This window comes from Delphinapterus leucas, chromosome 3 (assembly GCF_059928025.1).
Source record: "Delphinapterus leucas isolate spDelLeu-1000000601 "Yukka" chromosome 3, BTC_Dleu_Yukka2, whole genome shotgun sequence".
Classification (NCBI taxonomy): domain Eukaryota; kingdom Metazoa; phylum Chordata; class Mammalia; order Artiodactyla; family Monodontidae; genus Delphinapterus; species Delphinapterus leucas.
The window spans coordinates 64,328,984-64,356,319 of record NC_143131.1 but is presented as its reverse complement, the minus strand read 5'-3'; the positions used below and the strand labels follow the sequence as shown (position 1 = coordinate 64,356,319).

Here is a 27,336-nt window from a genome sequence, read left to right as displayed (position 1 = left end):
AGAATAAGGGCTCTCATGTAACAACAGATAACGTGTCTACTGTCAGATAACATGTCTACTGTCTGTGAGAGAAGGCAAGCCACCACTCCCTTACTGTCTACTTTAGTAGGACAAATGTCATACATTCATTATAACTTCATCAATACCTGCATAGCTCATAAATATTTACGTTTATACTGTTGTTCATGTGGTGTACAGATTTAGCTTTGTTCTGGAATGCTTGATTCTTATTCCACATTTAATAGTTCACCAAATAACTGCTTATGGATTTGATAATGTATCTTTTTATTATTATGGGATCACTTTGTAATCTCAATCTCAGTTACAGAGTCATTAGACTACTTAACTAAAACTGATTCTACACCTTAACAGTACTGGCAGAGGGGATGAACGAACTGAAATTAATGTGTTAAAGAGTAGTTGAAGTTTATTAAAGTGATCAGCAAAGTTAATATTTAATAAAGTACTAAAAGACTAGTTTTCTAAGAAACTATGTTATAAACAGAAGTGATAGTGATTCTCATTACCATGATTTTATACGACTTTATATGTAAAGAAGCAAAATGTATATTTAAGGGTTTGTTTTTCTCTTGAGTAAAGGAAAACTTACTAAAGGATTGAAAGTTTTTTCTGTATCACAGTATATTTCAGGTAAGTTGGCTTTAAGAAAATTCTTGTTGATGGATTTTAGAAAATAGTGATCAAATAGAAAATTTGTTCTATTGCTGCCTTTATTTTTGAAAGATTCTTTGGAGAGGGGTCCTTACTTTTTAAATAAACAACTATTAAAACCTACTTGCTTCTGGTGAATATCATCCAAAATTCATAGATATTGATCCTAAATGTTCAAAGAGAAGACACTGACCACATTAGAAACTCTTTAAAAGTTTTTGCATCACAGGAAAACTTATTTTGCTTGTAAAGTATTGAAACTTATAGTAGAGTGCCATTATACTTATAGTTTTCTTATTACCATATTGCCACAGTCACTTATAATGTTAAAAACTGCTTCTCTAACTCTCTTTATATATTTAACATTGTGGCTCAATAGGAGTCCTGAGTTTTTATGTATCTGAATAGTCCTGTGCTTAAACGCCTATTTGCGAATTTTTGGCTGGTTACTCATACTTGTTTTATTTTTCAGGCAATAATTAACAGCACCATCACCCCAAACATGACATTTACTAAAACATCTCAGAAGTTTGGCCAGTGGGCTGATAGCAGGGCAAACACTGTTTATGGACTGGGGTTCTCCTCTGAGCATCATCTTTCGAAAGTAAGTTAAATCATAAGATCTGAGTGGAAATCTACATCTTCAAATCAGACGTCTTAAATATATAATAGAAAATGGAGAGTATAAAATGTAGGAGAAATTTCTTTGGTATTTTCAGAACAACTGTAGTGACAGCAGAGCAAGAAGTGAGAGATCAGTGGATCCCACTGTCAGTTGGAAACATTGTATACATTAAAAACAGTCACTATTGATTGAGGAGGGTTTTTGTGGTTGACTAGGTATGATAGGAAATAAAATGTGGGAATTATCACTTCAGAATGGACTTTGCTTGGGAGTTAGCACCCTTGGTTGATGTTCTGTAAGATAGGTAGACACCAAACGCTTCTGCATTATGAAAACTCAAGCTGGTAGTGATATTTCAGACATAATAGCAGGCACATATAAGTTACTGTTTAGCAAAGTGGTGCTTTGTCTGGGTGAGAATTACTCTGAGGCCTCTGATGCAACACAGAGTAAGATCTAAGAGACACCGTGAGGAGTTCTCGGAACTGACCAAGTAAATTACTGTGGCTAGAACGGCTGATAAAATACAGAGCATCACCAGGCTAAATACTGGAAATAAAACAGTTTTCCTGCATATAAACAAAAGCCATGCAGTGTTCATACCAGCAGCATCCTGAGTTCTTGTGGATGTCACAAAGAAAGAGTTTATAAGGAAAAGGAAACAATCTCAGGATAACAAGATGATCAAGGAGATGAGGATTACTCACTTTTACCCTTCACATTTGATGCTCACCAGACCCAAAGAGTTATGCTTAAAACTTCTCTGTTTGAAGCATTCAGTTAAAAGAATAACCCTACATTTGAACCATATTTTATGTATGATTTGGTATACATAGGATCTGATGGCTTGAGAGTTGAAATAGCTCAAGTGCAGGGTAATCAGGCTCTTGTTAGATATACACCATTAATACTTAAGTGAAACCTAAGCTGTTCGTTATAGAAATCATTGAGAGTCTTAAAAATTATTTCTTTTAAAAAATCTTACACTTTTGTGAATATTTATTGACTTGAAGTTATAATTAGATAGTTCAGTAGTTAAAATAATCTTTCTTTCCTTTTGTTTTAGTTGTAAACTTTCCTTAACACTTGTTTTCAAGTGCTTTTGTTATCTTTGATATAAATTAGAGTTGAAAGCTCAATTTTACAACTATTTTAACTTTTGTCTTGATGATTATAAGCCATTCTCTGTAAGGTGATTAAAACAAACAAGTGTTAACTGATTTCATTTCTCTTACACCCATTATATTCTCTAAATATATTTCTTGAGCTGTGGTAAAGTTATACGTTTTAGACTTAAAGTATTTCAACATAGCAGGGACACAGGCATCGAGTTAAGCATTGTCCCTCCATAAACAATCCCCTTAGGAAATTACACATTTATTCTAATATTTTTGCCATTACTCAGAACCTTTTTGGAAATTTTCTTTTGAAATTGTCTATTAAAGCCTATAGCAAAAACATTAAAACTATAATTATATTACACTTGCTGAATTTCTTGACAACAAAGGAACTAAATTGTGGATTAATTTCTCAAACCTGCATGAAATGATTTTTGAGCCTAAGTAATTTTGAGTATATTAAGTTGTTGTTTTTTTACTACATCTTTCAAGTTACTGGGCAGATAGCTAATGTGGCAAAGAAATAGTTTATTAAATTCTGTCACTCATATTGCCTCCTCTTATCTGATCTTTTTTCTAAGAATAGCTTTTATAGTTAAAGAATTTTATTTTTCCTCTTTAAAGTTAGCATATGCTTTTGACCAAACTGGTAGCGAATTCTAGTATTGTATTGTGAGGGTGGATTAACCATTAGGAAACAACTCAGTAGCTCCTAGAGCCAACTCTAGTTTGTTTATTCACTAGACTTGGCTCTAAGAGCTTATGATCAGTCTCTTCAGAATGTTTTGGTCCAAAGATCACAAAATCATGACTTATTTTCCAAGCTACCTTGAAGATTAATGTTGGTGCTTTGTAAACTATAAGGGACCCAAAGGAGTACATAATCTTTTACATAAGTGAAGCAAGCCTGTAAATATTCTGGCTTGTTTTGTCACTAAAATCATACATGAAATGAAACATTGTAATAGTTTGGAGAAGGCTCTGAAGGCAATTCTAGGCAAGGTACTCTCAAAATATGAGAGAGCAGCAGCATTGAAAGAAACTTCTGGTCTCCTAAGGTTGATGTATGAGGAAAATTCCAACTATGCTTGGATTGTTAGAGTGCTTACCAAGTTGTATTTTGTTATCATGGAAACTTAAACCTATAAAAATTAGCAACAGCATGGGTCTTTATGAAGCTGAGAAGAATTTTAAACATTAACTACTTTGGAATGCCAAATTAGTGTAAGAAAAACTTTGTGTATTATTTCAAATTACATAAAGAGAAATTAATTATGGCTTTGCTTTTATTTCAATTCCAACAATGTGAATGAGACCTTTTTAGCTCTATATTCAGACTTTTTTTTTTTTTACAGTAATGAGATATTCTCTTTAATTAGATAAGTATAATAATACAGATTCAGTTTCCTGATCTACAAGTTGTAGGTGGGGGTAACAGTGTTTAAGAAGGAAAGTTATAATAATGACAACTTTAATTTTGACCCTCCTCCGTCTCCCTGTTGGCAGGTCAGAGTATATCATGAGCCTTTCCTTACAAAGCTTTCCTTCCCAAGATGGCAATGAAATCAGGGTTGGCTTATGGGGTTCGAAGAGGGACCTATAATTTCATATTTTTATTGCTAGCTATAAAAGATGTTTTGAGTTGCACAAAGATTTTAGATTTTTTAAATTTGGTTATTTTGTAGCCTTGCCTTATTCTCTCTGAGAACAGTGGCAGACTAGTTTCCACTTACAGTTCATAAATAGATACTTTTTGTGGCCATGACATTTATTTGATTACCATGGGTTCCAAAGAGTTAGCATTTCATATAAAGTAATTTTTTAAAATTGTTGCCAATCTTAAAGACCTTTGTGGGGTCCTGCTTCTCCTTTCTGCTGCTGTGCATTAGCTGTTTAGGAATCTTCGGAAATGAAGTTTTAGTAATGTCAGTTAGTGACAGTAGTAAACGTTGCTGTTTGTACTGCTGCAAATAAAATGCCTTACATAATACAAGAGTTTATATTCTAGTAAAAGTTAAAAGCATGCTCCAGTTACAGAGATGATTAGGAGTGGACACTTAAGCGATTTAGTTTTCTCCATGAGAAACAAACATAGTATGCCCGTCTTTACTGATTCCACTCCCAACCTGTACCCCACACCTTGGTCTTAGTAAAGTATATCTGAACAACCAAGGAGAGACAAAACTAAGCTAGCTGAAACCAAATTCTAACTTAGTTTTATCATGATTTTTTTTTTTTTTTTTTTTGAGGTACGCAGGCCTCTCACTGTTGTGGCCTCTCCCATCGCGGAGCACGGGCTCCGGATGCGCAGGCTCAGCGGCCATGGCTCACCGGCCTAGCCGCTCCACGGCATGTGGGATCTTCCCGGGCCGGGGCACGAACCCGCATCCCCTGCATCGGCAGGCAGACTCTCAACCACTGCGCCACCAGGGAAGCCCCATCATGATTTTTTTTAATGAGATCTGTCAGAATACTTTATAGTGCGCAAATGTTGGATATTAGGTTTATTTTCCTGTCATTTTCATATTATGCCTGTAGTTGATTTGAGGGCTAAGTTGCTGTGTAAGAGTCTGTTATTCCATAAAATGGAAGAAAACTAAGATGAAAGTGGGCATTAAGACCTATTTTTATTTGATTAATGTATATAGTCTTTCTACATTCAGTTTGCAGAAAAGTTTCAGGAATTTAAAGAAGCTGCTCGACTAGCCAAGGAGAAATCACAAGAAAAGATGGAACTTACCAGTACACCTTCACAGGTGGGTATCTAATTTCTATTCTTACTTATAAGCCTTGTTCATTTTAGATGGTATCCTTTATGCCAGAGATAAATTTAGGAAAATAATGGCAAAATTAAGGTGATTGGATTCCAAAGTAGACATAGAAATGCACCCTTCAGTTAATCCATACTAGTGGAGAAATGGTTTTTTTCCTATATACCAATGTGTACAAGAATCTCAGGGGGAAAAAAATCTGTTTAGTAATTAAAACTCAGTTTTTTAATGTGCATACAACTTAAAAACAATTGTATATAAAAAACATAGATTGCCCTATTGTTTGTATTCTGTGTTCTGTGATGGTCAATCGGGTGCAGCCCCGCAAGAGAAGACATAGGAGAGGCTGGGAAAACAGAAGTTTATTGTCCTCACAGGTCCTAGAAACAGGAGGCACGACACACCTCTGGGGGGGGCACCAGGGATGCCTCAGGGTGGTCAGAGGGCAGAAAGCAAGAGTACAGGGGAACACCAAGGCTAGAGCCTTGTATTGGGGTTTCTGTTGGGAATGGCAGGGCAGGGTGAACAGTTTAGGACTGGCTAGCCTGAATGATTTCAGTGGGCCGTAAACTATAGAGAGTTAGTTCCTAGTTGCCTAGTATCGAGCTCCTTGGATGATTAAGGCAGAGGAATATTGTCTCCTGGGATGGAGGGGCCAGATAGAGGAGGTATGGCCTGGTGTGGTTAATTTGCATATCAAAGCCATGCTCCCACCTTAGCCCCCTGCTATCTCTAAGAATTGGCTAGCCAGAAAGGTTTTTTAAGATGTCAAAACACCACAATATACAGAAAATAAAAATATATAAACAATATAGTTTGTTCTACCTGATTTTAAGGTGTGTTTAAATCTGACAGTTGGGACATTTTACATCTCAGCACTGAGACCCAAAGGTTGTAGTTTTTAAAAAAGTATCCCTTTTTGAGATTGGGATTGATACCATGTATAAAATATATAACTAATGAGAACCTACTGTATAGCACAGGAAACTCAATGCTCCTTGGTGACCTAAATGAGAAGGAAATCCAAAAAAAGGGGGTATATGTATACGTATAGCTGATTCACTTTGCTGTACAGTAGAAACTAACACAATATTGTAAAGCAACTATACTCCAATAAAAAATAAAGAAAAAGAAAAGAAAAAGCATCCCTTTTTCCTTTAACAAAATGAGTTAATACCTATTACTTGTCCATTGTAATCTTTCTTCAGTTGGAAATTAATTACATCTCTAAATAAAATTCATTAAATAGTTACATTTGAGTACTTTCACAAAGGTTTTAATGTAATAATATCACTCATAGAAAGCCAATAATTTTCAGCTTTGTAATAATAGACTTTTCTAAAGTTAATCTTTATTTCAATTGTCATCTTAAGAGTAAGGTTCAGCTTTGTGCTGGGTTCTTCTCTAGAGTAATTGTTTGTTTTTGAAGTGTACTTAGGAGATTTTATAAAAGGAAGGATTGGATATTACAAATGTTTCTGTGGAATATGTCAGTAGTAGCTGATTTACATAAAACTTTCTTAAGTGAGTAAATAGTAATTGCCTTGGAATTTTGTGACTAGCCAAATGATTGGAACATTTTAGAAAATATTTTGCTCTTCACCTTCCTCCCCACCCCTGGCACCCAACTCTGTTTGGTAAACCCTACTGGTATAAATAGTTTTGAGTGTTTTCAGAGGAAAGAAGAGTTCTGTTGAGTATGCTTAAAGTTCATATTTCCTCATAGACTAAAGTTGTACTCTGGATTGAAGCCAAAGCTCCATGATACCTCTTCTGTACTTGCAGTGACCTGGAATAACAAGAATGATCATTTTGAAACTTCCCTCGAATCTGTCTCCCTAAGTGCTGTGATAATGTAGCGATGCTTTTAAGCATAAAAGCCTATTTAAAATTTAGTACCAGTACACGTTGGGAGCTCCAGTTCCTCAGGTGAATGATTCCAGTGTCACAGGAGGATGCTATAACACATTCAATAAGAGAATACTGAAAAAACTCCAGTAAAATTGTAATGGTTTACACTTTGCCCTTGTACTTAGTTCCTGCTTCTCTAATCATAACTTGTGTTTGTTTAATTGGTCATAAAGTGTTACAAGTTGCTGCTAAGATACCTGCTTCTCTTTGGTGGAAGGAATGTCTTTAAGCCTTTCATCAAAGGAATATATCAAAGATGTTTGTATTTGGAAAGTGCTGTGAAATATGAAGAATAAAGAAATGTCTTAAGTTCATTAGTATTTGAGAGCCAAAATATACTGACCTTAATTTATCTTTTTAAAATATTTGAAGTCTGATTGTTAATTTACAGAGCCAGAGAAATAGGGGGAAAATGGTATTTTCATTTCTCTTTCCTCTCCTTTCTTTTTTTTTTTTATGACAGTCCCTCACAGAGGTCATTACTATTTCTGTTTTGAGTCGAATTGTATGACCTTTGGCCACTCTGATTCTATTCAGCTAGAAAGCACAGCTTGATTCTCACTGGTTTAACCCAATCTACTAAATTAACACTCTGCCTGAAGACTAGAATGTTACTCAGGAATTCAGCAAAGTGGGTAGAGAGATTAAATGGGATAATTGATAATAGTAGACACTGAGTTGGTCATAGCTTTCACTTTTATTTGAGGTGGTATAGCAGACCAGTTAGGTGTATGTATTTTCAAGTCAAACAAACTTAGACATAAATTCTTTTTCTGCCTCTATGTGATCTTGGAAAAATTGCTTAACCCAAGTCTGTTTATACATCTGCAACATGAGTATTACATTACTTACCTTACAGGATTGTTGGGTGGAATAAGTATGATAATGGCAATGTCATGTTTACACTGTCATACAGTAATGGCAATAATGTACACTCTAGAGCTTGGCTTTGATCTGGGCTCTAACCCTTTTTAGTTTTCTGAACTTAGGCATGTTAGTATTTTCTTTAGTCCATAAAATGGGAATAAGGATGATATTTCCTTACAAAGTTATTGTGAGAATTAAATAAGGATTACAAAGTGCTTAGCATATAGTAAAGGCTTAATAAATGTTAACAGCTGAGTTTCCAATGTGGCTGTAATGGTGAAGATGATGATGTAAAGCCTTGACATAGTTATTTAGAAAAATACAGATGCCTTAATTGAATAAGGCCTATATCAGAAGCCCCTGGAAGACATGTTAAAACACAAATTGCTGAGTCCCAACCTTAGCATTTCTGATTTAGAAGGGCTGAGGTGGGACCTGAGAATTTGCATTTCTAACAGGTTTCCAAGAGATGCTGATGGCTGTTGATCTGGGGAATCAGACTTTGAGAAACAGTGCTGTAGACAAACCATTCCATCTCCCTAAAGGCTTGTGATGAAAGGAGTCTGGCATTTAGAACAAAGTTGGCCAATTCCCTCTTAGACTCTTGAGCTAAGGTTGTATACTTGATATAAATATGTGGTCTTATCAGATAATCTTCATGTTGTCTTCATCAAGGTAACATCTCTAGGAATGCTTTGAATCACATATTAGTTGTCAGTTTCTTTCGCATCTCTCTTTAAATAACAGACATTAATTTAGAACTTTTCCTCTGTTGGAGATCTTATGTTCTCATGTTTCCATGGGAATATTTTAAATAGTCAATTTGGTATAAAATCAAGAGAGATGATTGACTTTAAACTTGAAATTTCTTACATAGTTCACAGTTTTAAAAATACTGTATTTCAGTTAACTTGTTAGGCACTTTCCTCAGAATATGCATTGAAGAAAAAGGGGCTATATGATCATTTAATCCACATTTTTCTTCATTGGAGTTTAGAAAAAAAATAATTTTTAGCTTCAGTTGACTAAGACTTTTAAACTGAGTAAAATCTATTTACTCCATCACTTGTTTGTAGCCAAAGAAAATTCATGGGCTTTTTTTTTCCATTTAAGATATCAGGTTGTATAGCATTAAATATATTGTAGTAGCTACCTTGATTTATATTTAGTATGTCTAAACCTCTTCCTCAAGATTTTTTAGAATACACTTTATAGAAAAAATGGATTATATGTGTGTGTGAGTGTGTGTATTCAGAGAAAAGTAAAGTTTATTTAGCTTTGTTATAAATACCATAATTTTTAAAATGTTCATTTTAACGATAAATTATATTTACCCAATGGCACTGGTTTATTGTAAGTGATTATTAGGCTCTCTGTGACTAGCTGTTTGATCCTATGAAAGTCAGTTGATCTCTTTGGCCATGGTTCTTGAATCTGTAAGGTCAGAGGTTTGAACTATATCATTTCTAAGGACATTTCAAGTGCAGTAAATCTCGAATGTTTTAGATTTTCCTGCTATAAATGGATTTTTTGAAAAGTGGTCTGCAGTAGCCAACTGTTACTATCGTAAACTATATTATTTATATATCTAGCCCACAAATATACCATTAGAATTAGTGAATGCCTATACATTAATATGATGCCTTCTTAGTATCATATGACAAGTGTGGTTTTACTGAACCAAATACCACGAGAACAAGTTTTACAACTTCAGGAAAGGTTCACTAGAGTTCTCTGGATATTTTTTTTGCTCTCCAAAGTAAGGGCAGTGGAGATATGTGTCTTTAATCCTGTTACTTGTCCCAATGGAGTATTTATCTGTTTCTCTGTTGGGTTTACCTACTAGTTATTGGCAGTGAAAATGGAGAGGGAGGGAATAGACGTAATGGTGGACTTGACTGAACTTGGAGGAAATGTAAGAATTGAGGAAATAGTGAAGGCAAGGGAGAATGGTAAAGCAAGATATTAAGTTAGATGTTTCTGAAACTTCTATTCTTGGTTTGTAGCATGAACTTCAAAGGAGGATATCTACTTCAGAGAATGAATTTCAATCCTATTGGACATACAGGTGAATAGTGTGTAGTTAGAAATTTGGAATTGGAACTAAGTCTCAAGAATCATCAACAAATGAGTAATAGTTAAAGCTGTAGGTGAGAATGATATCATCCAGAAAAAAATAGGATGGAAAGACAGGAGAGACAGGGGTCAAAAATTGTCACTTAAAGATTGTCACTTAAAGGGACTTCCCTGGTGGCACAGTGGTTAAGAATCCGCTTGCCAATGCAGGGGACACGGGTTCAAGCCCTGGTCCGAGAGGATTCCACATGCCGCGGAGCAACTAAGCCCGTGCGCCACAACTACTGAGCCTGCGCTCGAGAGCCCGCGAGCCCCAACTACTGAAGCCCATGCACCTAGAGCCTGTGCTCCGCAACAAGAGAAGCCACTTCAGTGAGAAGCCTGTGCACCACAATGAAGAATAGCACCCGCTCCCAGCAACTAGAGAAAGCCCACGTGCACCCCCCCAACAAAGACCGAACACAGCCAAAAATAAAAATAAATTAATTAATTAAAAAAAAAAAGATGGTTACTTAAGGAATTTGAGGGAGATATAGGGAAAAACACCGAAGTAGGAAATGAACCAGCAGAGAATGTTAGCACAGAAGTCAAGAGAAGAGCATTTTAAGTTGGAGACAGTGACTTGGCAGTGCAGGGAGCAGAGTTCCACTAGGTTGAGACTTTAAGAGGACTTTCAACCTAACAAAGTGGAGTCCATTTGTAAATACAGGGACTGTTGGGAAGGAAGGGCAATGTGAAGCACTTTCTAGAATGAAAGGAGATAGTTAGTGACTTTAGGTTAATCTTGAGGCCAAAATGCTTAGTAATAAGAATAAGGTAACAAATATTTGGTTCTCTTGTATGAGGAGAAAAGGGGTTAGCGTGATAATCTCAGGAGGATATGGAGCTAAGAATTTTTTTTCTGGAATGTATGTGTGGGGGTGACTGGAATGTGTTCTTAAATGGAAGGAAGGAGTTAGAGAAGGAAAAAGAGACGAGAAGGAAGGGATCATTGATGGAGCATTGTGCAGAAGAGGGTAATGTGAGAGGGAAGGGTGGAAACAAATTAGCTACTTTATCTGAGATAGGAGGGAAGGATAAAAACAGATTTAGATGCAGATAGGTGTGAGATCGAGGAAGTCTATGCCAATTTATTTCCATTTTTTCTGTGAAGGAAGAGTTAGATCATTCTCTGAGAGGAAGGACAACCAAACAAGAGAAAGCTTGAACAGAGGTTTGAGACTGCTGTTAGGTAAAGAAAAAGAAGAGTCAAGTGGGAATAAGTAAAATTAAAGAATACTCGTCACTTCAAGAGCATAATTGAAGTCAGAGCTTGAAATTATTTTCATGACACTAACCAGCATATTTAACGTATTTTCTCCCATAGCATTTGGTGGCTTGGGCACATGAGAATAGGGAATGATGATATGAATTAGAAATTGGCAAGATGGGTGTTGTGGAAGGTAAGGAAGCCCAGAAGTTGGGATGATGCTACTGAGAATATAATTGAGGTGATTGACTTTCTGTTGCAGGCTGGGTATGGAGAGAAATAAAGCCAGGTTGAGCCTGACAACTAGCATAATAGCAGAGGGCCAAGAGGATGTAAGTCTTGATGAGGCTGAAGAGCAGGTGGAAAGGGAGTGGGACAGGTTGGGAGGATAGGAGGTTGTACAGCATAAGCCCTCTTATCTGTTGGAATCAAAGCCAGTAGTTGATGAGTTAATCTAAAAAGTCAGTTGAGAGGCCCGTGCACCGCGATGAAGAGTGGCCCCTGCTTGCCACAACTAGAGAAAGCCCTTGCACAGAAACACAGCAAAAAAATTAAAACAAAAAGATCTTTAAAAAAAAAAAAAGTCAGTTAATGTAAAGACTTCTTTTAAAAAAAGATTCTTTTACATTTATAAATTAAAATTCAATAATATTATGTTTCATTTGTTCACTAGTATTTTGATTTAAAGCTGAAGGCTTTTCTTTGATTGTTAATCTTTATTACATAAATCATACCAGTAATTGATCGTCTGCAATTTCCTGAGTTTTTTTCTTTAAGTAGAGCTAACCCTTGACACCCCATCCTCCTTCTATGGCACATACACCTGAGAGTGGGCTGGTGACACCACCCTGAAGGCCTGGCCTGGAGTGAGGGCCAACCTGATTTCTTTTCCATGTGATTCAAGATATTTCTGGAGCTTTTTGCTTTTTGCAGGAGGACTTTCTTGCCACTTCATAAATGAGTAGAGAGAATTCTTAAGCACTTTCTGAATCTTACATCATTGTTCAGGTTCCTTTTTTATAGTGTGGTCACATGTGTTAGTTTTGGCTTCCTTGATACTCTCTCATATTTTAATATGCAAACTTTTTTTTCAATTTGTTATTTTTCTTTTTCAGATTATTTGTTTTGGTGTGGGGTGTGAGGGAAATTTCCCAGAAACAGTGAGATGTGAGTTTTATTTTCTCAAAATAAGGATGGAGAGGTGATAGAAGTTGATTAAATCTCAGTTTTTATTTATATTTTACACTTTTAATTTTTTCATCAACTGTGATCAAAGAATATATTATTTGATAATTTTTTCCTTAAACATTTACCATAGAAGTGGCTAGCCATATTAGTTTAGGAATCTCTTTCTAAAGAGGAATTATCCTACTTTCTCAAAAGTTTGTAGTCTAACAGATATATCTCCATGCTTTTTATTTTTTTATTTATTTATTTTTTTTCATGCTTTTTATTTTAATGTTTGATTTAAAGATATAAAATGCAGGTTTTATGAAAGTTAGGGTCTTTAAGGAATAACTAAAGTGGAATGTTTAGGAAATTACACAAAATTTTAACTAAAAAACAACTAGATGTTTGGAATATGTTAAATAAAACTAGTTTCGCAGTGCTATTTTTAGCATATGTAAAATTTCTAGAAGTTTTCACACAACACTTTTGGCTACCTGTGCGGCTACCTAGTTGGAATAGTTAGAAGGCAAAGGAGTTTCATTTCCCTTATGTACTGTTGGAACTATTTCTTGTTCTCTTGAGCAAATGTTAATTTTTTTTAAACATCCTTAAAAATGAAATATGCTTTGGGCTTTTGTTTTCATTTTAGGTATAGTGTCTAGGGTAATTTCAATATGCCTTTTGTTAAATATAGCTAATAATCGAGCTTTCAGAAGAAAAGCTTGCTCTGTTGAGATGCTGGAATTGTTGCAACCTCTATCCCTTTCTTCCTTCTCTCCTTCTTAGCTTGTCTCTAAGAAGAGTCTACTTCAGTATCATCAACAGTTATAGCCTCCCCATCACCCATGCCTCATAATCTTTCTTATTTCACCCCAGAAGGTAATAAGAACCAGAAATCACACTACTCCTCCTCTGACTCTTTCTTTTAATCCTAATCTACTTTTGGCCCTCACACTCTTATCAACCAAATCTAACAAATCCTTAGTTGCTAATACTGGTTATGCCCTTTCAGGTTAACAAGGTAATTTTTTCTGTTATCATTTCCACTGAATTAGGTCTTGGCCAACTTACTGTTTAGTTGATTGGACAGTCAACCTTGATTATTTTAGTTTGGCCTTTCTTGGAGAAAAATTTTCCCAATTTATTGAAACCAAATATGAATACCTCATGGTCTCTTACTGGCTGCTTAAACTTTTTCAGGCTAATTGACATGGTCCATAATTGATCTAGAGATAGTCATTTTGGATACTGTTCCCTCAGTAGGATTTGACTTTGTTGTGAAACAAAATTTCATGTTTTCACAGTATACTACAAACTATTCATACACTGACTATCAGTTAATAGAAACAGTAGATTCAGAGGAAAGATTTTTTTTTTTTTTTTTTTTTTTTGCGATACGTGGGCCTCTCACTGTTGTGACCTCTCCCGTTGCGGAGCACAGGCTCCGGACGCGCAGGCTCAGCGGCCATGGCTCACGGGCCCAGACGCTCCGCGGCATGTGGGATCTTCCTGGACCGGGGCACGAACCCGTGTCCCCTGCATCAGCAGGCGGACTCAACCACTGCGCCACCAGGGAAGCCCCAGAGGAAAGATTTTAAAAGAATGAAATTAAAGGTCAAACTAGAGATTCCATTAATAATTGAAAAATAGTTAAGTGAGGATGTGGAATCAAGAAACTAGTCTTTTGATCTTTGATAGCTTGTATAATTTATAGCACTATGGTACTATTAGTTAAAATATTTAAATGTAAAATAAAACACATACAGCAATATAAAACCAGAAGCCCCAAAAAAGGAAGTTGGTCTCACCACATTAATATCAGTATTTTCCATATTTCTTTCTAGTGCTTCTTCACATGCAATAATTTTTATGTAAAGTATATAAATTATCATAGTCTAGATATCTCCTTATATTCTCTTTTTTCTAGTTATAAGCATTTTCCTATATTACACATATTCTTATTTTTATTTGAGAGGAAATCTTATATTCTTTCAAGTTGACAAATTATGACTGTCCCCAACTACTCCCCTATTGGACACTGATGTTTTATTGTGAGGTTTTATTGGTCAGAGATTGCAAGGGGTCTGTCAAGCTGCTCTTTAACAGTCTGGTGCTAGGACCACCCCTGGTTACCAGGGTTATCAAATAACCCCTCATTCTGACTTCTAATATCAAATTTAGATAATCTGATGATGGCAGTCATAAGAGTAGGTGTCAGGGTGACCTTTGTTTTAAATCCCATCCATTTTCCAGTGGGATAAACTAAATTTACCTTGATAGAAATAAGACAGGAAATATTGCAAAGAGAAATAATTTCATTATGAGTAGCAGGCAAGAAAAGCTGAAATACATTATATATAATGTGCTATAGAAATATTTCCAGTTACTTTTCTAAATGTCTCTTGGAATTGAAAGCTATGGCAGATCAAAAAAATTGACTTGTTGAAGATTTCGTCCCCTTTCTCTTCCTACCCTCCCAAATAAAAAATAAAATCTTCTTGCATTTTTGTCCCATCTTCTATTTCTTCTTAAGTAATTAGTTGAATATCTTATTTTAACCAATTAATTGCTTATATAACCTAAAAGTTTTTCAGTTCTTTGAAACTACATTTCTAAATTGTGTTATGTTTACATTTTTAAATTGTATTGTTTCAGTTAGTTTTCTTGTGCATTGCTTTGCTTTAAAATTTTTTCTCCTTCAAATTTCATTTTTACGTCTTTGACTCCAATTTCAATAACTATATTTCATAAGTAAGCATACATCAGAGTCAGTTTTAACTTTTAGATGATCTTGTGTATTTTAACAAAAGTGTAACACTTTTTTATCCCCACTCCCTTTTTCTTTTTTTTTTTTAAAGGAATCAGCAGGAGGGGATCTTCAGTCTCCTTTAACACCAGAAAGTATCAATGGGACAGATGATGAAAGAACACCTGATGTGACCCAGAACTCAGAGCCAAGGCCTGAACCGACTCAGAATGCATTGCCATTTTCACATAGGTACAGATTCAATTCAACCATCATGATTAAGTAAAATGTGTAGAAACTTACTTGGTTTCAGATAAATCTTGCAAAGTTACAACCCTGAGTGAAAATTCCAGGTCAGACTTTTTTTTTTTAACTGTTAACCTCAGAAAAGTTTTAATAATTTATAGTTGCCTAGATGGACTGGAGTGGACATTTCCATTACCTTTGTAGAAAAAGGGCTACTGAGCTAATTATAGTACAAATTGTTTTTCAGTGAAACAACATATTATTGCAAATCTTTTACTTATTTCTTAACCCAGCTCCTAAAAAGCCCTCTTTGTTAACCTGGTTTCCATTTTCATGTATGTTCTTGAAGGTTATAAAAATTTTTTTTAAAAAATAGGTTTCCTATTCTGAAATTAAGCTTTGCCAGTCTTAGAGGTGATCTCACTGTATTATTTCAAAGAAGAAGACAAGTTATTGGTGTAACTTCCAGCATGGACCTGTTAATGTTAATGTCAGGTTCATTTTTGCACACCAACTAACAGGAGATAAATCTTCACATGCTTCTGAATTTTAAAGAATTTGATACTTTAAAAAGATGCGCTTTATCCTAAATATGTTCAAAACCAGTTACATTAATTATTGGCCATATTGTGGTATTTTTAGGATGTAAGGAGGTCTGTGAAACTGTAAATGTAAACAAATACCTCTCAGTCATTGTCTTAAAGTTAATTTTTATCCTTCTTTGGAAACTTTTGACCTAGATAATTTTAATTAAAATTCAGAAAAAAGCTTTCCTTTGTTGTGCATCTCTTTGGACCAGTTCAAAAAGATCAAATTCTTTAGCATATTCAGAAGAATTGTGAAGTGATATATTCCAAACTCTCTTTTTCATGAGAATTTTAATTTTGATTTTATTGGTTGAATATTAGGGGCATAGGACTAAACTTATTAGAGACTAACATTGAGGGACCTCATAGTCAGGCTGAGGAAGAAGAAGGAATTTGTTAAAGAGTTTTTTAGGAATGAATGGGGAAAAACTCTTTGACTATGAGGCTATTCTAATATGTTCCTAAAAATGGTAATAATTTTGCATAAAAGAGTTAGGCATATTTTAGAATTTTCATAGAGGTAATGCTTTAACTATTGCAGTATAAGTGTATTCTCTTTTCTATAGCTAAAAAATGACTGAACACATGAACATTTTTGGTTCTTCCAATCTGAAGACTATATGTTTATATTGATTTGTAAACCATACTGGTTTTTAAAATACACAATTACCACTAAAGAGCAATGTGATTCATATGCAGTTTTAAAAATATTTGTGTTGAGGGAAGCAAAAATTTCTTTCCTATTATATTTAACATGTCCAATTAATAAATAGATGTAACTACACTGAACATAATTATAAACTTGATTTCTTTGGCTAACACTTAAACAAGACATGCATTGGATACTGTAGCATTATGAACTAAGAACTTTTGTATTTATCACTTGTAAAAGCTATTTCTAGTTTATTTTATGTACCTAAAATTTTCTGAGTGTTTATTATTTTGCAAATCCTTAGTGTTTGGAGTTATTAACTGTGATTGGTCATCTATTGATTTTCTCTGTTTTGCGGAGTCAAATAGGAGTTTACTTTCTTTGATGTGAAGGTACAGCTTCTTTGACTACTGGAATATATAGATTAGCCAGGGAGATATTTGAGTTCTGAAAATGAAATTTAACAGGTCAATTTAAGCTTTTAATTATGTTAAAGGCATTATATAATCTTACAGCTTTCTTATTATTTAAAAAACACTTCAGCATAGGATTTTAGAAGACTTATTCTCTGAACTTGTTTTTACATCAATCAGTATCAATGAATATTCTCCTTGTTACTTGATTAAAATTAAGATTTCTACCTGAGATAGAAAATTGAGTATTTTACAGCTAATGTTAGAACCTCAAAATAACAGAGGGCACCTCAAGAGATGGTGTAATCTAGGATTTTTCAAACTGCAGTGGTTTGAAATCAACTTAGGTTATTCATGGCATTCTGAAAAAATGAAATATAAAATGAAATAAGTAACACCAGGATAAAACCCACATTAAGAGATGAAATTGTGTTTCAGTAACATACATATTTAAGTGTGGGCTGGATTATAGGGTAAAACGTCAGAGTTTGAAAGCATGGGCCTTTGACACATCCCAGAAGTTAGGTGATTTGTCCTAGGTCATACAGTTCATTAGTAACAGCTTTAGAACTACAGCTCAGCTCTTTTGACCCTACTATGTACTGCCAGTTAGTTAATAGTGCATTTTAGTCTAATCCCCAAAACAAGCACATTGTTGTGTCAGGAAGTTAATAACTGTTTCTATTTTGGGAGAACTATGTAGAAATAAGATCAGTGCTTCATTAATGAGAGACACAAAGAATATTAAAATAATTTCTATTCAAATCTGAAACTCACAAATGTTTAAACTTGATACACTATCCTTTTTTCCCATGGCAGAGAACATTTAAAATCTATGTTTTTAAGTCTTACTTATACTATTTATTTTTGTCTTTCTTCCTTAGTACTTATTTCAACAGAAAAGAATGAATAGGAAAAAAGATACTTTGCCAACATTCCTCTGTTCTGGTTGATACCATTTTATTGCTGAATTAGGAGCAAAATCACTAGAATATCTGTGTTTTTTGTTTTTTCTTTTAAAGATGGAAGGATATAGGGAACAATGATCTAGTCAGTCAAGTTGATTGAGTTGATTGTAGTAATAGCTACTTAGCAAGCCAGCTTGTGCTCGTCTTAAAATTTAAATTTTATACCTAAATCTTATTGATTCATTAATTAACATAACCAAAGGAAACCCTGATTTTCATTTGGTCCTGAAAATTTAGTAATGTGTTTATAGTTTATTTTCTGTAAACTTTATTTATTTTTTAAAAAGTATTACTTAACTTTAAAGAGAAAAGCAAGATTTGTTTGTTAGTCTTTAAACTAACACAAATTTTCAAGTATATTTGAAAGAGATAACACTATAGTGAACTCCCATGAGCACGTCTCCCAGCTTCAACATTTAGGAAAAAATGCCCAGGCTTGTTTCTTTTCTAATCCTACCCCCTCTTCCACTTTTGTATTATTTTTAGAGCAAATTCCAGACATATAATTTCATCCACAAATACTTTTTTTAAATTACTTTTGAACTTTTAAAAAACTTATTTACTAAGCTAGTACAACTTTTTATATTCCATCTAACTCACTGGCATTATAGAGTTACCTTTATTTACTCTTTTCTTTGTTTTTTTAAAAATTACACTGCTGAACTAAATTTTAAAATGTATGGACTGCTCAATGCTTAAGTCAAGTGCTATATAGTACTGTGTTGTGTCCTTGTTATAAACTATGCAAAAACATTCTCATTGAATAAGTTTAGATAAATTAACACTTTTTTAGTATATTTATTTAAATGCTTTTAAAAGTCTAGAGATGTGTAAAATAGGAAGATTATGAGGATGAAAATGTTTACTAATTTCTTTGGGGAAATGGTAATAAATTTTATCTAAATTGCTGTTTTTTCTTAAAAAATATTTTTTTAACCTAAATGATAATATCCTTTTGGGACTGAACAGGTGTACACTCTGACCTACTGAAGTGTTCAGGGCATCCTTTGAGACTGTAGTCTTAGATTAGCTATATGGTTGACCCTTGAACAACACAGGTTTGAACTGCGAGGGTCCACTCATGAGTGGATTTCTTTCGATAGTAAATATTACGGCATTACAGAATCCACAGTTGGTTGAATCTGTGGATGTGGAACCACGGATGCAGAGGACTACCTGTAAAGTTATGCATGGCTTTTTGTCTGCACGGAGGGTTGGCACCCCTAACTCCCTGCATTGTTCAAGGGTCATCTGTATACTAAATAAAATAACTACTATATGCTTGATAGTATTTATATATATATGGAGGAAAGTTTTGTACTCTGATTCCAGGAGGGATTTGCTTCATAGCATCAGCTGTCTGGAATTTACTTGTTATTTCTTAATGAATTCTAGGATTTTTAAAAAAGATTTAAAACTATCTAAAATTCTCTTGGAAATAGTTAATTTTATAGTTTCCCAGCGCTGTTAGAATGTAATACTGAAATATAATACTGAAAACTGAAACTTTTTATTTTGTTCATTGTGAATATATGCTCCTCAGATATATAGTGATATATTGATAAATAACTGCTGTTATCCTATTTTTGAGAGTTGAAAGCAGATATGTGTATACAGCAGTAGTTCGTGAAGCTGTTTTTGTACTGATAAATTTTCAAAAGTTTGATTATCTTAATGGAAAATAGGCTGTTTTGAGCACTAATTATATTTAAATTCTTCTAATGTTTAGATAATGTATTCTCATGGTGCTGCTAGAATTTATGCATTTTGGGGGTTCTGCATGTATCTTCTATTCTGTTAAAGAGATTTTTTTTTTCTGCCACTTTGTGTGTTTCCAACAGATATTCATTAAAGGATATGTGTAGAATCATCACTCCTTACTAGGTTGATTTTGCTTTAAAGCAGTATAACTACAATTTTACCATAATCTGGGTGGGTTTATTCCATTTGTATTTAATAGATTAATTTCTTCATTTATTATCAGAGCTTCCAAAAGCTACTACTTTAAAACTGTGACTAGGGATTTTTGTAATCTCAAAAACTAAATTTCATTGGAAAATATACACACCATTTTAGTTATATGTTAAAAAAACAAGCAGTGTTTTTATCTTGAATCAAATATATTTTGTACGTGCTTTGAAGATGATACAAACAGGAAAAAACTGAATGACTATTAAGAGCTCTGGGGTACTATATTCTCCACAGCTGTGCCATTTGTCTCTCTTTTTTATGGATAGTAAGCAAAACTTCTAAGATTATAGTTATGAAGTAAAATAGAAATAATTTCTGTGGATAACTCTTGTTTGAATAAAACTGTATAAAGCTGGGGGTTGATTTCACAAGAAGTGCCTTATCATTGATAAAATTGCAGATGAAAAATTTAACTTGTAGGATTCCCCTTATTATTAATTACAATTGACTTGAATATTGTTATTCCTCTACTATTGAACCTCAAAATTAGCATTAGTTTTAAAAAATTAATTTGAAGGCCAAGACAATTTGTGAGAGATCGCAACTAAACAATTTGGAGATGTCAGAATTTCCTGTACCATAATTGTGAACAGATAGCATTTTGTAAGAGGTGCTGTGGTAATTTGGCAGTATATATAGGTCTGCATTTTCTGGGAACTAAGAAGCAATTCATGTATTTTTGAATAAGGCACAGGAAAAAATACAGTTTAGTGACCAAGACTGTTTATTAGGCTTTTAGGTATGTATACTTAAATTTCCTATCTTAAGTTTTTAAGAACTAATTTTTATTCTATTTTAATGTCTTCTAAAAGATTTTGAAGAAAATATAAAAATTTGCTAATGCATTTTGTTGGAAATTATCACTTAATATGGATTGTTTGCAAGAAGAAAAATACTATTCGTATGAGATAAGGACATTACTAACCCACCTTCAATAGGGATCAGTCCCTTGCCCTTCTTCTTCTCTGCCTTACCATTGTAATTAATGGGAAGAATTTTCACCAGTCCATCCCTAGTGATTGTTAGTTTCTATTTTCAGGATGATTGGCTTGAAGTTAGAGGTGTGATCATTCACAGTGGAACAGATTGATCTTAGGTTAATTATGACCTTTTTCCCATGGAGGGCTTCTAAAAATTCTTTTTTCCTTCCATTTCTGTTCTTAGAAGACCATAGTGGGGCTTCCATTGGAAGGGAGGTGTGTGATAACAGTTCTGCTCTAGGACTTAGGGAAAAATACTCTTCCTTTGGATTTGGCTTTCTATCTTTCCTCTTACTAGAATAGTAAGGGACAAGATGAAATAGTGAATGTAGGCAGAGGCCAAGCAAGTCACATAAATGTGTGAAGTTTGTGATGTGTATGACGGTATGGAATTGTGAGGTCTGTGGTAAGGTGGAATGTACATGGTTCATCTGGAGATACTAAAGTTTTTAAAAAATAAGCCCAAACAGAGAGATGAGGATTAGATGACCCATCTGGTTTCTAGCTTAGACTTTCAAAAGAAATCTTTGTGATTTACATATGGTTTAGCCCAAGGTAAGGATTTTAAGCAAATTCTCAGCTAGTAATATCCGTTGGCATGATGCCTTATTAAATTCTTGGTGGTGGTATTTGGGAGGATATGATTTGCAAATTTGGAATCCTGGATATTTGCTCTTTGTTGACATATTACTCTGATAGGTGTTATTACTACTCTCAAACACAAAAATCTGACCATGTCACTTTTCTCCTTAAAATATTTCAGTGGCATGATGTATGTAGACTAATCCATGATCATCAGATGAGACTTCCCCAGACTCATCACTTTGTGATTCTGTAGTAGTTACTTGCATTTGCTTGTAACTACTTACAACCAAGCAACCATGCTATTGCTCATCTGCAAGTCTTTGCTCCCTCGTTTTTGCAACGTTCTCCCTTCTCTTTAGAGTCGCTGCATACACACACACACACACACCATACTTCCTTGCACCCCACCTCTGCCTCTAACTTGATCACCAACTGGTGAACCCTGGTATATCCTCATAAGGTCCAGCATCATCTCCTCCAGTAAGCTCTCTTTCATGTCCTCAGACTGAATTATGTCTCCTCTATTAAATCCCTTTTGCCTCTAAACCAACATATACAGGTTAACATTAGCTTTTCAGTGTCTCCTGGAACAAGGGTTGTGCTTTATTCATTTGTATCACCGGTGCTTAGTACAGTAGACATTCATTAAACATACGAAGGAAACAATTTCCCTCACAGAAATTGAGTATATACTCTGAATGCCCTTGGTACGGTGCTTCAGTCAGCTAAAGTTACACCTACGGTTTCATAAGACCTTGAAGGTAAAATGTAAAACTAGTTATATTCTTTGAAAAGCAGTCACTCTTGTCAAACTTAAGACTTGAGTTTAACTGACTTAGTCTAATTTTCTTCAAAATTTCGTAGTTTGTGTAAAGAAATGTTAAAGATAGTGTTATAAATAATAACAGTGTTATTAAGTACCTAATAATGTGAAAGATACTAAAATGTGCATTTTCAATGTAATGGAATCATTTTTCATCCCTTTCTTGAGAATAATTTTTATTTCAGAAGCAGTGCAGAGTAATTCAATGATGTAGTTTCTGTGAAATTAGGCAGTATTTATATTCTGTGTTTTTAAAACCAGTTAGAAGCAAACTGTGTTTTTAAAAATATCATCTCTTATAAAGCTCAGCACAAGTACTTACTATCTGACTCAAAGAAGTGAATTTAGGGACTACAGATTTTTTGAAATTGATAATTGTACTATGTACATTTGGCAAAAGTAAAGATGGAGACCAACTCTTGCTTTGTGGGATAACACATTTCACAAGGAAATAAGCTGACAAGTAATTCAGTGAAACGTATTGAAAGTAGTCCTGTTCCAGGGACTGTCTTCCTCGTAGAGTATGTAAAATGTGAATACAACTAAACCATTGAAATACGTGTAAATTTTACTTTTATTTGTTTATCAGTTTGCCATTTTCCTTTAACAGTTTAGATTAGCCGTATATTCATTGTAGACAAAATAGTTAATCTTTTTGACGCTGGCCTAAATTGAAGTCTAATTGTTGATATTAGAACTTTGGATATAGAAGGAACCTCCACTATTAATAGTCCAGCTACTTCATTTTACAGAAATGGAAGCAAGTCCAGGGAAGAGGTATTCAGCATCACCATTTGCTGATGGCTAGATAAGACCAGAAAGGACTCCAGAGTCAGTGGTCATTAGGGTCCATCCTGGTTGTGGCAGCTCTCCTTCTACTAAACTCTAAGAGGGTTTGTTTTCTGTATGACCTTTCCGATACTCGACGTCTCAGTTTTTAATCATTGTTGAACGCATACTTAACATCACTTGCCAAATTCCCCTGCTAGAGTCTTAGCTTTCGGCTAAGCCTTGTTGAGTTGTATTGGTACAATATTAGAATTATATTGGTACCAGTATTTCTTGGTAGCCCATATTGTTTCTAGTCATTTAGGCATGTAAGAGATAAGGAATAAATGTGTTGCATAAAAAAATGTGTATGCTCTTACTGTTACTGAGATGACAGAAAGGGGTAAATAAATTGGTGCAACTTGATCATTAGCATCAAAAATATACCATATACTAGGCAGGACTAAAAAAGATACTGATATAAAGAATAATTAGTTTACCTTTTTAATTCTAACGGGGTCTACTTAGCTATTAATATTCCCATTAATATTGTTAATAACAGTTTTATTGAGATACGATTCACATACTAGACAATTCACCTGTTTAAAGTGTATAATTTAGTGATATTTTGTACAACCAAAATTGTACAAGAGTTTCTGCAACCATCACCACAGTCAATTTTAGAACACTTTCATTACCTCCCCCCAAAGCCTGTACCAGTTAGCAGTCACTTCCCTATTTCCCTTCACACACTTCCTGCCTCCCCCAGTCCTAGGCAACCACTTATCTACTTTCTGTCTCTGCAGATTTGTCTGTTTTGGATGTTGTGTATAAATGGAATCACATAATATGTGGTCTTTTACGACTAGTTTCTTTTACTTAAGATGTGTTTTCAAGTTTTATCTATGTTGTAGAATGTGTCAATACTTCATTTCCTTTTATTGCTGAATAATATTCTATTAACCCACTCATCAGTTGATAAACATTTGGATTGTTTCCACTTTCTGGAAGTTCCACTATTGTTATGAATAATGCTGTTGTGAGCATTTGTATACGAGTTTTTGTGTGGACATACGTTTTCAGTTCTCCACGTATATACCTAGTAGTGGAACTGCTAGGTCATATGGTAATTCTATGGTTAACCTTTGGGAGGAACTGCCAGACTGTTTTGCAAAGCAGCTGCACCATTTAAAATTCCCACCAGTGGTATATAAGTGTTCCAGTTTCTCCACATCATCATCAACACGTTATTATCTCTTTTTTATTATAGCCATCTTCATAGGTGTGATGTGGTATCTCATTGTGGTTTTGATTTGTATTTCCTTGATGGCTAATGTTGAACATCTTTTCATTTAGTTATTGTCCACTTGCATATCTTCTTTAGAGAAGTGGCTACTTAGATCCTTTGCCCATTTTTAATTAGGTTGTTTGTCTCTTTGTTGTTGAGTTGTAATTACTTATATATTCTAGATGTTAACTCCTTATCGGATAAATGATTTGCAGATATTTTCTCCAATTCTGTGGGTTGTCTTTTTCACTTTCTTGATGGTGTTCTTTGCAACACAAAAGCTGTTAATTTTAATTAAGTCCCATTTATCTTTTTTTTTTCTTTTGTTGCCTTTGCTTTTGTTGTCATATCTAAGAAACCATTGCCTAATCCATGGGCACAAAGATTTACACCTGTTTTCCTTGAGAGTTCTGTGATTTTAGCTCTTATGTTTAGATCTGGCCAATTTTGAGTATTTTTATATATGATGTAGGATAGAGACCCAACTTTATTCTTTTGCATGTGGATATCCAGTTATCCCAGCATCATTTGTTGAAAAGACTGTTCTTTTCCCATTGAGTTCTCTTGGCATCCTTGTCAAAAATCAGTTGACCATAAATGTTTATATCTGAACTCTCAGTTCTATCCCATTGATCTATCCTCATGCCATTCTTCATTATTGTAGCTTTGTATTAAGTTTTGAAATTGGGGATGTGAGTTCTCCAATTTTATCCTTCCTTTTTTAAGATTTAAGATTATTCTGACAGTCCTGAGTCCCTAGGATTTCCATGTGATTTTTGGATCAGCTTGTGAATTTCTGTAAAGAAATCAGTTGGGATTCTGATAGGAACTCCATTGAATCTATAGAAAAATTTGGATGGCCATCTTAATAATGTTAAGTCTGTCAATTGATGAACATGTGATGTTTTCCCACTTAGCTCTTCAATTCTTTCAACGGTGTTTAGTTTTCAGAGTATAAGTTTTGCATTTCTTTTGTTAAATTTATTCCTAAGCATTCTTTTTGATGCTGTTGTTAGTGGAATTGTTTCTTAATCTTATTTTCTAATTGTCATGATGTATCTAGAAATACAGTTGATTTTGTAGAGTGATATTGTGGCCTATAAACTTGTAAAACTCATTAGTCTTAATAGTTTTTTCGTAGCTTCCTTAAGATTTTCTATATACAAAATTATGTCATCTGCAAATAGAGATAATTTTACTTCTTCCTTTCCATTCTTGATGTCTTTTATTTCATTTTCTTGACTAATTGCCCTGTCTAAAACCTTCAGTACAATGCTGAATAGAAGTGACAAGAGTGGACATCTCCTCCTTGTTTCGGATCTTAGGGGGAAAGCTTTCAGTCTTTCATCGTTAGGTTTGCTATTAGTTGTGGCTTTTCGTAGATGCTCCTTATGATGTTGAGGAAGTTCCCATATATTCCTAGCTTTTTAGTGTTTTTTCCATTAATATTTATTCTGATTGGTTAACGATTACCTCCCCTCAATTGGTAGCTTTAGGAAACTATGCTTTGACAAATGTGACCATATGCTTTTGTTGGAATTGTAAGAACATATGGAATTGTTCTTAAAAGGTAATTTTTTTTAATTAATTTTTTTATTGGAGTATAGTTGATTTACAATGTTGTGTTAATTTCTGCTGTACAGCAAAGTGATTCAGTTATACGTATACATATATCCAATCTTTTTTTAGATTCCATTCCCATATAGGTCATTACAGAGTAATGAATAGAGTTCCCTGTGCTATTCAGTAGGTTCTTATTAGTTATCTATTTTATATACAGTAGTGTGTACATGTCCATCCCAATCTCCCAATTTATCCCTCCCCCGCTTCCCCCCTTGGCAACCATAAGTTTGTTTTCTACATCTGTGACTCAGTCAGTTTCTGTTTTGTAAATAGGTTCATTTGTACCATTTTTGATAGTTTAAAGGAAAAAAAAGAACTCGATTTGAGGGGAAGAATTTTCCTTATAAAACTGTCATTAATTTTTAAAAGCTTATCACTAGGCTTCAGTTTTCCTATCTAAAAATATGAAACCTTCCAGTTTTTTAGCTTTTTATCTCCAGAATATGTGAAGCAGCTTTTATAGACAGTGGGAATGGTGGTATATTTACTTCTTATCTGATTTTGTAAGTGATATAGTTGACTTTTTTCTTCATATTTTTTAATTAAGAGAAAACAACTGATTAAAATGCCCTTTTTTTTAAGAAGAGAAAGAATGTAAATAGTCTTTTTTAAATGATACTGGATAAATCATGGCATTATTTCAATGAATATAAAACATGTCCTTATTAAATATGAATAGAAATACACATATTAAGTTATTCATTGCAAATAACTCTGATTTCTAGTGTAAATATTACTCTTGAAAAGACTAATCCTGCATTTTTTCCTTATTGCATTATAGAAATGTTAGCTGATGATTATTTTAAATGATCAGTTACGTGATCAGTACTTGTTTTACGCCAATAGTGTTCTACCTAGTTTACCATGAAGGAGTTGTGTTTCTGGATGCATATAGTCTAAAAGAGTTTTCAGCATAGTTGTACATTAACCTTCAAGCAACATAAGCATGTTATAATCATGCCGCAGGACATTTTAAAGCCTGCCTTTGCATACAAAGTAGAAAATTAAGTCACTAGGTAAATTTAGTCAGATTTTTTTAGTGTCATTTACCAGGGGAACCAAAGTTTTTTTTTATTAATTTAAAAATCTTAACAATAAAATTTCTCCATGATACTTAATATGAAACCTTGGACACAGTTATATAGAGAGATTTCCTTCATAGCTGCTTTGGCGTCTATAACATGAGGTTTATGGAAAAGCATGTTAGCAAAAGTGACTTTAGAAAGT

The 27,336-nt window shown here is 34.1% G+C and overlaps 1 protein-coding gene across 4 annotated transcripts in view; it reads left to right on the top strand.

Moving 5' to 3' along the window:
* HOMER1 (homer scaffold protein 1) overlaps positions 1-27,336 on the top strand; it is a 124,027-nt gene that overhangs the window by 48,884 nt on the left and 47,807 nt on the right. For all 4 annotated transcript variants that reach the window (XM_089909055.1, XM_022594004.3, XM_089909056.1 and 1 more), the window contains 3 exons: positions 1,145-1,276; positions 5,079-5,171; positions 15,318-15,457. In XM_089909055.1, the coding sequence (XP_089765181.1) occupies positions 1,145-1,276; positions 5,079-5,171; positions 15,318-15,457 (365 nt within the window). The remainder of the gene's footprint in view (positions 1-1,144; positions 1,277-5,078; positions 5,172-15,317; positions 15,458-27,336) is intronic.